The sequence below is a fragment of the Myxocyprinus asiaticus genome, chromosome 9 (assembly GCF_019703515.2).
Source record: "Myxocyprinus asiaticus isolate MX2 ecotype Aquarium Trade chromosome 9, UBuf_Myxa_2, whole genome shotgun sequence".
NCBI classification, from domain to species: domain Eukaryota; kingdom Metazoa; phylum Chordata; class Actinopteri; order Cypriniformes; family Catostomidae; genus Myxocyprinus; species Myxocyprinus asiaticus.
In genome coordinates this window covers 52,083,442-52,096,302 of record NC_059352.1, presented here as the reverse complement: position 1 = coordinate 52,096,302, position 12,861 = coordinate 52,083,442, and the positions used below count along the sequence as shown (strand labels likewise).

Genomic DNA, 12,861 nt, shown 5'->3' with positions numbered 1-12,861 from the left:
TAAATGAGTGGAATTATCTGGAAACATTTATTGCTACACTGCAAAAAATAATTTTCTTTTTTGTATTTTCTGTCTTGTTTTCCAGTAAAAGTATCTTAACATTTAAAAAATAAATAAATAAATAAATTATATATATATATATATATATATATATATATATATATATATATATATATATATACACACACAAGAAAAAATATTTGCCAGTGGGGTTAGAAAAAAAAAACTTGATTCAAAGGGCAAAAAGATAATTTTTCTTACCCACTGGCTAATAGTTTTTTTATTTCTTCTTCTTGTTTTAAGCATAAAACCCACCAAATGTTATTACCCTTTAAGCTCTGAATGTGTTATTAAAGATTTCCTGTTGAGATGGCATACCCAAAATTAAAGGCTTATAACTCAATAAAAAAACAAGGAGTGTCAAATGTTTGGTATCATTGTAAAGAAAACTTTTAATGATATAGATTATGACACATTCTGAGACTCTCAGTCTAAGAAACTGCTGAAAAATCACAAAAACAACTGAGCCAAAAATTAACTTTTTTTCTTATTTGACATTATATATCTCGGTGTATAATTAAGTAGCTCAGAAAAAACGCTTTTGTTTTGTTTCCAATCGTGTCATCTGTATCTGAGAACATTTTTGGGTTGATAGGACAAAGCAATCAAAAAATAATTTACCATAGTGTCCAAAAAAGCCTCCAAATAAATAAAACATAATAATTGTACATAAGAACTCATTATACATGCAAACACAACAATGACTAAAGGTTTGCATAGCATGCAGACATGATTTTAGTAATGAGATTTCACAGAGTGAGTTTCATTCTGTGTCATTTGAGTCATCATTGAATCTGTGTCATGTATTTGGCGCCATCTTCTGGTGGCCATATGTAACATTGTGCTTCATGTGGATTATCTAATGATCTATACATCTGATTATCTTGTGTGTGGGCTCGTTTGAAAGATAATCACCACCCTGTTTTATGTTTTGTTTATTGTTCGTTAAGTTATAAGTGAAAATGCCGTAAATAAGCAACACAAACATAATTATCAAAGACATATACTTAGCTATTACTCACTATAATTTTGTCTGTGAGTAAAACAAATAGGCTGGTTGTATTCTGCTCTTTGAGATCTTTCCAACAATATATGACACATGGATATTTGATCAGTTTTTATTGATTGTAATAATATGTACAGTGCAAAATTTAAATTAAATGTTAATAAATTATCAAAGCGGAACACTTCTGATTTGTCTGCAGATTTCAAAGCACTTGTTCTGATTTGGTCATAATGTCTACATGCATTATAAAGTAGAGCTTCTAATCTTTCAAACGATACCTATTTTGTGTTGGTCAAGACTGCAGTTATTAATATTTTGACAATTATATTTTTTTCTTCCCATTCGAGCTTAAAGGGTTAATAAAATCTCAAAGCTCATGGAAAGTTTTACATTTGTTCTGTTCTAAAATTGACTAAAGTTTGCTCTTTTGTAGAGTTCGTTCCTTTGAGTCAGTTCTTTTCAAGGACTTAGCTGAAATGGTTCACAAATTGGTCTAAATGATTCAAAGAAAGAAATAAAAAATCTGGGTTACAGTGAGACACTTACATTAGAACTGAATGGGGCCAATTTATTATTATTATTATTATTATTATTTTATTTTTTTGATAATCAACATTATGCCACAAATGCTGTTGATTGAGCTTCACTTGTATTGAACCCGGAATATTCCCTGAAGTCCATGTAATTTGTGTTGAATCACAATACTCACACACAGTGACTCCAGCCAGGTCTCCTAAGCAACCAAATTGGCCCAGTTGCTAGGGAGGATAGAGTCACATGGGGTAAACTCCTTGTGGTCGCTATAATGTGGTTCGTTCTCGGTGGGGCGCGTGGTGAGTTGAGCGTGGTTGCCGCGGTGGATGGCGTGAAGCCTCCACATGCGCTATGTCTCCATGGCAATGCGCTCAACAAGTCATGTGATAAGATGCGCGGATTGACATTCTCAGACGCGGAGGCAACTGGGATTCGTCCTCCGCCACCCGGACTGAGGCGAGTCACTACACCACCACAAGGACTTAAAAGTACATTGGGAATTGGGCATTCCAAATAGGGAGAAAAGGGGAGAGAAAAAAAAAACAATACTCACACACAAGTGTCCATCTCTCTGTGTATGTGAACAGGAGGATGAGGGCAGCAGTGACTCTCACAGCACAGAAGAGGAGGGCGTATGCAGAAGATCTCTTCCTGAGAGTGAGACATGCAGTTTAGAGAGAGACAGACAGAACGGGCAGCTTGATTCGGGTCAGCGCAGAGGTCAGATACTGTCTGTGTGTTCTTTACGATTAAAGATCAGGAACCAAGAGCTGTTACCCTGCTGGGAAAATCCAGCTTAAACAAGCTTCATAGCTGCTTTTACATGACTGATCCAAGCTGGTCTAGATGTTTGATCAGCTGTTGGACCACTTTGGTCCCACAACAAACCAGCTATCATGGTTTTCCCATCAGGGTAAAGAGTGAATATGTTTCAAAAGCTTTAAAGAAATGATGCTTCTGCTGTCAGACCCTCAAGCAGAGATGATGTCTAGCTGTTTGTGTTTGTCAGATGGTAGCAGAGGAGACGGCCGCACGTCTTCACCTCTCTTTCATCTGCCAGCAGAGTTCTTCCACCTGACCACAGCGGTGATTCCTCAGGTGATTCCAGCGACCGGCGCGGCTCAGGTGGGATCCAGACATGCATCTCCAGTATCCTGGGCTTCTCTCAGGTCATCGGGGGCCAACAGCAGGGTCATGAGCTCACAGGTATGACAAAAATCTTTATTGTTGATTATTTCCGTTTGTATTATAATTGTGATTCATTCCGATTAATACAATTTGCTAAAAATACTTATTTCGTCTGGGGTTTATGCATGCCATATTCTTTATGTAGGCTACACATCCAAAACATGATTTTCAACTGTAACATTTACAAGCTACTCATTACTTAAAGAAGTTCAACTACAGTCAAGATACTCTTATATATATATATATATATATAAATGTAAAAAAGCTTAAAGTAACTAAAAGTAGCTCAGTGCATTTAAGCTATTTAAAGAATAAAATATTTTTAAATAAATAATCAGATGATATTATTTAATTCTGCAATCAGAAGTTCTTTAATAATCAGAAGTTCCCAATAAATATAATTTGAGTGGCATTAAATTAAACATAAATATAAACTAAATTCAAACTAATAAAACTAGAAAGTGCCCTATTTTAACTGAGGTGAAATATAGTGATAAACAGCAATGATTAACTAAATTTTTATAAGTCTGATTTAAGAGTATCATTTATGTGAGCTAGTTCATATTACATAGTAAATGTAAATAGAAGTAAATAGTGTTAAAATTGTGGGTAAAACTTTACAATAAGGCTCTATATGGTAACATAGTGGTTCTCAAAAAAACTTCTGGTCACACCCCCTTTTGAAAGAAGAAAAAAATTTTGCACCCTACCTGATAATCTGATCGAAAATGGATTTTAAAAAAAATCATGTTTCAAGTTTTTATTTTTTATTTTTTTATAATTCTTAAAAATAAATAAAAAATTATGTTAAAAAAATATAACAAAATGCAATCTTTCAGTTTTCACTTTTTTTAACAAAAAGTTACAAAATATATATATTTTTTATGTTATTTTCTGTCTACTTTCTATGTTGCATAAATACATAAAACATTTTCTAAAAATAGTTTTGTTTATTATACTGAATGCATTAACCAATGTTAACTAATTTGTTGGTTGTTTTCCACAGGGATTTCTATGACATTGATTACCATTCAGTTGCACCTTATAATTGTAAAGCTTACAGAATCTGTATTTATTAATCTCACAGAAATTTATAGATGGGCTATTGTTGTGTCTGATGTTTATTTCTGTGGTTATCGTTTTTTACCTTCAGAGTCATCAATGTTACTGCATATTCACATTTTATATTAACAAATACAAACATTGAATATAAATACAAAATTTTCCATCATTATCAATTGAGATTGAGGTATTAGATCTAACACCTATTTCTTTAAAATTAAGAACACTCTTGGCTTTTGTTCTTCTTTTTCTTTTTTTACTTTTTGTGCCGTAGGACAATCCCAAAATAAATGTTTAATAATGTCAGGGGCACTTCCTTGAGGAGATTGCACAGGCACTAAGAAAACGTCCTGTTACTTGCGTAACCTCCGTTCCCTGATGGAGGGAACGAGACGTTGTGTCGATGTAGTGACACTAGGGGTCCCTATACGAAACGCCACAACTTTCTGAACTGTGTTACATGAACTGGCGGTGTGTGACGGGCAGACCACTGTGTGCCTCATAGCCAGCACACCAGGCCGACTCGTAACCTCCCCCAACATAGTTATGAGTGTCGAACGGCCCTTTGGGGACAAGTTGACTACCCAAAAGATAGAGACAGGCTAGCCCAGTCGTGGCCTCTTTTTCCCTTCTTTTTTTCCACTCCCTAAAAAAGAAGAGGGATTATCCGACTGGGCCGCCAGGTCTAGTTGGGGGGTGTCCTTCCCAAGGGGAGGACACCATGGAGACCACATATTTAAGTGGAAAAAATACATCACATGGTCTTGACGACCATGAGGAGAGTCTCAAGGTAGATCCTACCCAATGGGGGAGGAGTTACTACAAACATGGAGACTGTGGCAGAGGGGCTCTGCCAAAGGAAGATGCAATTTGCCAACAGGGAAACTTACAGGGAACCGCCACATGCGGAGCACCTACCCCAGAACAGGGCTCTTAGTTAGCACATGTACTGGGCCGGCAGCGAGTCTCTCCGAAAACTCGACTGCCACAGGGCTTGGAGGAAGTCAATCAGGGAATATAGTTTGTGAACACTACTCGGAAATAATGGCGCACGTCTTCAGCTCAGAAGAGGTGAAAGGCGCTATGTGCAAGTGATACACCCGGCCGGCTATCCTGGGCTTATCCACTTGTATTGCGTGCCACTACCTGGGATGAAACCGGTTCCACCCGGAGGTTGTAGAACCTTGCAAAGGTGTTGGGTGTTGCCCAGCCTGCTGCTCTGCAAATGTCTGTTAGAGAGGCACCCCTGGCCAGGGCCCAGGAGACCGCTAGACCTCTGGTAGAATGGGCTCGTAGCCCTACCAGGGGCGGCATGTCCTGGGTGTGATATGCATTAGCTATGGTGTCAATGAACCAGTGGGCGATCCTCTGCTTGGAGATAGTGCTTCCTTTCCGCTGTGCATCAAAGCAGACAAAGAGCTGCTCAGAGATCCTAAAGCTCTGTGTGCGATCCAAATAGATGCGTAAAGCACGCACCAGACACAGCAACAACAGGGCTGGGTCTGCCTCCTCCTGGGGCAGTGCTGGCAGGTTCACCACCTGGTCCCTAAAAGGGGTCGTTCGGCCTTGGGTACATAACCCAGTTGGGGTCTCAGGATCACTTGAGAGTAGCCCGGACCGAACTCCAGGCATGTTTTGCTGACAGAGAATGCTTGCAGGTCTCCTACCCTCTTGATGGAAGTGAGCGCAGTCAGGAGGGCAGTCTTCAAGGAGAGTGCCTTAAGCTCAGCTGACTGCAAATGCTCAAAGGGGGCTCTCTGTAGACCCTGAAGAACTACAGAGAGGTCCCATGAGGGAATGAGGCGCGGTCTGGAGGGATTCAACCTCCTGGCGCCTCTCAGTAACCTGATGATCAGGTCGTGCTTCACTAAGGACTTACCGTCGACTGTGTCGTGGTGTGCTGCTATGGCGGCAACGTACACCTTCAAGGTGGAAGGGGACAGCCGCCCTTCCAACCTCTCCTGGAGGAAGGAAAGCACTGATCTGACTGCGCATCTCTGGGGGTCTTCCCGTCGGGAAAAACACCACTTAGCGAACAGACGCCACTTAAAGGCATACAGGCGCCTCGTAGAGGGGGCCCTAGCCTTAGTGATCATGTCTACCACCGCGGGTGGTAGACCGCTTAGGTCCTCCGCATCCCATCCAGCGGCCAGACATGGAGATTCCAGAGGTCTGGTCGTGGGTGCCAGATGGTGCGCCATCCCTGAGAAAGAAGGTCCTTCCTCAGTTCGCTGGGGGGGGGGTTGTCGCGAGGAGCGTGAGGTCTGAGAACCACATCTGGTTGGGCCAGTAGGGTGCTACCAGGATGACCTGCTCCTCGTCCTCCCTGAACTTGCACAGAGTCTGTGCAAGTAGGCTCACTGGGGGAAATGCGTATTTGCGTAGGCCAGGGGGCCAGCTGTGTGCCAGCGCATCTATGCCGAGGGGTGCCTTGGTCAGGGCGTACCAGAGCAGGCAGTGGGAGGATTCTTGGGAGGCGAACAGGTCCACCTGTGCCTGTCCGAATCGACTTCAAATCAGCTGGACCACCTGAGGGTGGAGTCTCCACTCTCCCCTGAGGGTAACCTGCCATGACAGCGCGTCCGCTGTAGTGTTGAGGTCGCCCGGGATATGAGTGGCTCGCAGCGACTTGAAGTGCTGCTGACTCCAGAGGAGGAGACAGCGGGCGAGTTGTGACATACAACGAGACCGCCTTGGCGGTTGACATATGCTACCATTGCCATGTTGTCTGTCCGAACTAACATGAGCTTGCCCTGGATCAACGGCCGAAACCTCCACAGGGCGAGCAGAATTGTCAACAACTCGAGGCAGTTGATGTGCCAATGCAGTTGCGAGCTTGTCCACAAGCCGGCGGCTGCGTGCCCATTGCAAACAGCGCCCCAGCCCATTTTGGAGGCGTCTGTCATGACCACGACATGCCTGGAGACCTGCTCTAGAGGAACACCTGCCCGTAGAAACGAGAGGTTGGTCCAAGGGCTGAAAAGATGGTGACAGACCGGCGTGATGACCACGCGATGTGTCCCGCGGCGCCATGCCCATCTCGGGACTCAAGTTTGAAGCCAGTGCTGAAGCGGTCTCATATGCATCAACCTGAATGGGGTGGCCACCACTGAGGATGCCATATGCCCCAGGAGCCTCTGAAAGAGTTTCAGTGGAACCGCTGTTTTCTGTTTGAATGCCTTCAAACAGGCCAGCACCGACTGTGCGCACTCGTTCATGAGGCACACTGTCAAAGAGACTGAGTCCAACTCCAAATCGAGGAAAGAGATGCTCTGAACTGGGAGGAGCTTGCTCTTTTCCCAGTTGACCCGAAGCCCTAGTCGGCTGAGGTGTGAGAGCACCAAGTCCCTGTGTGCACACAACATGTCCTGAGAGTGAGCTAGGATTAGCCAATTGTCAAGATAGTTGAGAATGTGAATGCCCACTTCCCTTAACGGGGCAAGGGCTGCCTCTGCGACTTTCATGAAGATGCAAGGAGACAAGGACAGGCCGAAAGGGAGGACCTTGTACTGATACGCTTGACCCTCGAATACAAACCGCAGGAAGGGTCTGTGTTGAGGTAGAATCGAGACGTGGAAGTACGTGTCCTTCAGTTCTACCGTTCTGAACCAATCTTGATGCCTGGTTCAGTACTCGCAAGTCCAAGATTGGCCGCAATCCACCACCTTTTTTCGGTACGATGAGGTAGGGGCTGTAAAACCCCTTCTTCATCTCGGCCGGAGGGACAGGTTCTATCGCACCCTTCCGTAGGAGGGTAGCGATCTCCGTGCGCAAGGTAGCAGCGTTTTTGTCCTTCACCAAGGTGAAGTGGATACCGCTGAACCTGGGCGGACGCCTGGTGAACTGAATTGCGTAGCCGAGTTGGACGGTCCAGACCAGCCATTGCAATGGACTGGAAAGCGCAAGCCACGCATCCAAGCAAGGGGGACCAAAGGGACAACATTGTTGGATGTACCGGCAGGTGGGGCCTCGCGGCGGGATGGAGCTCGAGGTGCCACACCATGTCATGGCCATGCTGAGTCTAGGGGCATCGAAGCACTTACCTGGCTCCTTGTGACCACCCCCGGAACAGCCTGGGACAGGGGAGGAAGAGGCCTGTCCTCATGACCCATGGAGACTGTCACATTTGTGGCGGATTTGTGCCACACCTGGGCGCTCAGGGGCAGAAGACCGCCGCTGGAGCGCCAAACCTGCCAAATAGAGTGGTGGACGGTGGTCGTGATGACAGCCGTGCACACCGGATACGTGACCCAGGGAACAAGGAAACTGCTCTTGCTGAACTCTTGGGTACTGCAGCCACTTGGGCACGCAGCGCAATTAAATGCAAAGGTAACAAAAAGATTCTCCTCCCGGCCCTCGACCAGGGGTTGGAGAGGTCTGCTTACCAGCTCCAGAGCAGCGGGTTTCGTCGTCCCTGGGTCGCCCGTCTCGGGGGCGCTTTGAAGCTTTTCACGGGTTCTTGACGGCCGCGAGATGGGTGGCGTCTGCTTCCTGCGCCGGGCTCAACTGCAGAGCCGGTGCAGTCACCGCAGGGGGATGCCCTTGGCGACAAGCAGACGGGGTGAGGGATCTTGAGCCACGCCGGGGCAGGATATGCCGGATAGCCTCCATCTGCTGCTCCACCATCAAGAACTGCTGGGCAAAGTCTTGACGGTGTCGCCGAATAGGCCAGCCTGGGAGATGGGGGCAGCAAGGAACCGTGTCCTGTCGGCCTCACCCATCTCAACCAGGTTGAGCCAAAGGTGGCACTCCTGGACCACTAATGTGGACATCGTCCACCCAAGAGACTGCGCCGTGACCTCCGTCGCTCGGAGAGTGAGGTCGGTCGCCGAGCGCAGTTCCTGCATCAATCCTGGGGTGGAACTACCCTCGTGCAGATCCTTTAGCGCCTTGGCAGACTTGCAGGAGAGCCATGGCGTGCAGGGCGGAGGCGGCTTGTCCAGCGGCACCATTGGCCTTGGCCATCAGAGACAATGTAAATCTACAGGCCTTGGACGGGGGCTTTGGGCACCCGTGGCAGGTGGCGGTGGACCTTTATCCACTGGGGAATTGCCGAATAGCCCTTGGCCGCCCCACCATCGAGGGTAGTGAGGGTGGGGAAGCTGAAAAGATCGGGACCGGGCAGTAAAAAGTGTCTCCCACGACCTTGTCAGCTCTTCATGCACTTCCGGGAAGAAAGGAACGGGGGCGGGGCGTGGCTTTGAGCGGTGCCGTGAGCCCAGGAACCAATCATCGAGCCGCGAGGGTTCAGGGAAGAGTGGAGGGTTCCACTCTAGCCTGACGCTCGTGGCTGTCCAGGAAAGCATGTCGTCATCTCCGTGTCAGCCTGTGACCGGGCGACCGCACCTGAAGGGAGGAGCCCAGCTGAGGCTTCCGCATCCGACTGGACGAGCCCGCTCTCCGATGCTGCGCTCGAGAGCTCATCACTTTCGCAGGCTCCGAATAAGAGGTCGAACTCGCCGTGAGACGAGCCGGCGGACTCATCCGGAAGCCCGATCGGGACAGACGAGCGTGCTGGGGAATGGGAGGTCCACGGGGGGGATACCCGGCGGAGGCGGTCCCATTGGGGTCTCCAAATGGCCCCCAGTGCTAGCTGCGCTGGCCTCATACCCGTGGGTAAAAGGACCGAGGCGGGGAACCTCTGGGGTGGCTTGCTTTCTTACCAAGCCACGACCGCACCATTGCCATGGACATGTCCTCGCAATGAGTACATGACCCATCCATGAACGCTGTCTCCGCGTGAGCAGTGCCCAGACACGAAAGACAGTGATCGTGACCATCAGAAGGCAAGAGATAACAAGCGCAACCAGGACTAACACACAAAGGAAAGGCATCTTTAAAAAGACGCGTCTTTAAAAAGACATTCCATGTGTGCCGCCCAGGGGCATTCTCTGCAGTGCACCAGTGCAGAGGAGGGAGAAGGCGCTGAAATGCGCAGTCAGATCCAGCAGAGGTGAATGAACAGTCATGGGAATTCAGCTCAGAGAGCATGACCGTTCGGCTCCGGAGAGAAAATCTGAATGAGTGGTTGCATACCAGCTCCTTTTATACCTGTATGTCCGGGGGAGTGGCATGCAAATACCACTCGCCAATTTTCATTGGCCTTTTATCAAAGACCAGAGGTGTCTCGGGCTTCCAAGAGTGACCCCTAGTGTCACTACATCGACACAACATCGAGTGAGTGACAGATAGGGAATCACATCTCACCAGTTAGAGACAACATATGGGCCGCTAAGCTCTGCTATTTTCACATACCCCTGTTTGTTCTTTGTCTATGATGTGATGTCAGTTTTTTTCTCTTTCCTGTGATATCTCTCATGTGGTTTTTTGCAGAAAACGTCTCACAGTAACTCTGCTTCAGGTAGTTCTGTGAGCAGCCTGCAGATGATGCTAGAGGAGGGTTTGAGTGTCAGTGTTTGTCCTCCAGGAGACCTGACGTTGCCCTTGATCTGTCCACACTCCAAAAACCCCACGCCCTCTCCAGCACTCACACACAGATCACAAGCACCACAAACTGTGTGCAGCCTCCAGGCTGCCAGGGGGCACCAGAGAAACCAGCACAGATATGACTGCACAAACCCCAACTGGATCCAACGAGAGTCCACAGACCGCTCCAATGAGGACACAGGATTTGGGATCTCAGCTGGAGTACCTTGTAGTCACGAACAGTTAATGGATAATCTGAGTAGCATCTCTTTGACCTCACTGCTCCCGCCTGGTTCGCCAACTCCCCCGCTGGCCAAGAAGTGCAACAGCACTGGGAGTTTAGTACAGGGGAAACTAGTGGTGTGGAATAAAGGATTGGACAAGCATGGCTTTCTCTCCGACCCCTGGACTGAAACTATGAGTGAGGTAACAGAGACTAAGACACCCCCTGTTGATGTTAAGACATGCAGCCAGACAATGAATGCTAGCTGTCGTAAAAACAGATGAAATGTAGCATTTGTGCATGACTACAGCCCCACGGCAAAAGAAAACATATTTTCCCGAGTTGTGAATGTCCGTTTGCAGTCTGAACTGAATGTTGAGGAGATAAAAATATATGTCGCAAAATAATAGGAAGGAAACACGTCTTTGAACTGAGTTTGTGCTCGTGGGTGAAACACAACAGCATCCATCGCATGTATTCCAATTCACACACAAATGACTCTTATGAACTGATTATTTTTAGTGAATCAAAACAGACAGAGCAACCAGTGTAGTCCGACAAACAAATAACTCTTATAAAACAATTATTTTTAGTGAATCAAAACAGACAGAGAAACCAGTGTAGTCCGACAAACAAATAACTCTTATGAACCATTCTTTTTAGTGAATCAAAACAGACAGAGAAACCAGTGTAGTCTGACAAACAAATAACTCTTATATGAATCGATTCTTTTTAGTGATTCAAAACAGACAGCGCATCCAGTGTAGTCGAAAATGACTCTTATGACGTGGTTCTTTTAATTAATCGTTCAAAAATACTCACAAACTGACAGAAACATTTTCCTCATGCCAAGCTGTATTTAAAGAAACTTGTTTGCAACAAGTTGTTTTTTGTAAAAATATTCATTTAAAAAAATTATTAAAACATCACATTTCTCAGCAAATAATCTGAGTAATGGCAAGTAGCATGTAAACGGGATTGAAGTGGTTGGCCCAAATCATGTAAAAATCTTAATCTAATTATTCCTTACACTCTGATTATTGCAATAATCAGAGTATTGATGTACATGTAAATGTAACCATAGGCCACGTCCACACTAATACGTTTAAGTTTGAAACCTCTGTTTTCAGTTTCCTAACATCATCGTTTTCCAAAGTAGAGCGTTGACAAAAGTTTTTGGTAGAGGAAAACGCATTCCACTGTGTATGAGAGGCGCTAACGTAGCGTAATCAATGCGTTTTCGAACAAAAGTTTCGAACAAGTTTTCAGCTAATATGGTAATTCTGACATTAGCGAACACAGCATTAGAACAGCATCTTTTGCTTGATACTTCTTATATGAGAGAATGGAGAAGTGACTGGCTATTTTATAAATGTTAACCAGTATGTTAGAGTTGTGTGTGAAGGTGTTTGAAGGACTGTGATGATAGTAGAACATTGATGTTACTGGAGAAACATCTTATGGCCAAACGATGACAGAAATCATGAATGAAATGAGATGTTTTGTAATAGGAATGTTTTAATGGATGTTCTGTGTTTATTGTGTAATAATGATGAAAGTTTGCTGAATGATGGAAAATGTGTTGCTCTGTTCCAAAACCTAGTGAGCTGTCTACCTAGGCAACATGTAACTGGATGAGACACATGCTGAAGTTTAATATTTAGTGCTGGAGGTTTGTTTGAATCATTAACCCTAAGTCTGTGCAATAATACAAAACAAAAAACACTATTTATGATACCTTTTTTGTTTATGGCCAAATTCTACGAAATATCACATGTATCCGTTGCGGAGAATGCACTGCAACAAACTTAATCCAAGACGACGGAAATGTTATCGAAAAATATTGATAGAAAATGTTTATGTTGAATTGAAAATACAGTATTTCACCTCATATCTGTGTGTGCCATATATTTTTGTGCTTATAAGAGTATGGAGCTGTTAGCTTATCAGCTTACTAACATCAGAAAGTGCATCCCAAACTGCACACTTCTGCAGTAGTGCGAGTAGTATGTTAACAGTGAAAATGCATCAAAAATAAGTATAATACGAGTACCTAGATGATGCACTTCTTCAAAACAGAGTGTGGAACACTCAGCGCTCATGGCTTGCCGTACGTAGCGGAAGGGGCGGAGTTACCTGCCTGCAATGCTGTTCTTAAAAAAACAATTGTAAATATTGGAGAATGTAGCAGCTGGCGAAACTTCTGTGAAGACAGCACCTTACAAATATGAGTTGAATGCTTTACCATCACCCCAAGCTGTGTGAATATGTAAGTTGTTTGAGATACAAGTGATGAACTGAGATTGGCTAATGCGCTAAAGTTAGCGGCAACACAATGCATGTGTTTGAAATGTCACTTCCG

At 45.3% G+C, this 12,861-nt stretch overlaps 1 protein-coding gene across 1 annotated transcript in view; it reads left to right on the top strand.

Moving 5' to 3' along the window:
- LOC127446217 (voltage-dependent T-type calcium channel subunit alpha-1I-like) overlaps window positions 1–12,570 on the top strand; it is a 168,928-nt gene extending 156,358 nt beyond the window's left edge. The window contains exons 34-36 of the mRNA XM_051706967.1: window positions 2,188–2,320; window positions 2,610–2,806; window positions 10,184–12,570. Coding sequence (XP_051562927.1) covers window positions 2,188–2,320; window positions 2,610–2,806; window positions 10,184–10,783 — 930 coding nt within the window. The 3' untranslated portion in view covers window positions 10,784–12,570. The remainder of the gene's footprint in view (window positions 1–2,187; window positions 2,321–2,609; window positions 2,807–10,183) is intronic.
- The last annotated feature ends 291 nt before the right edge of the window (window positions 12,571–12,861 follow it).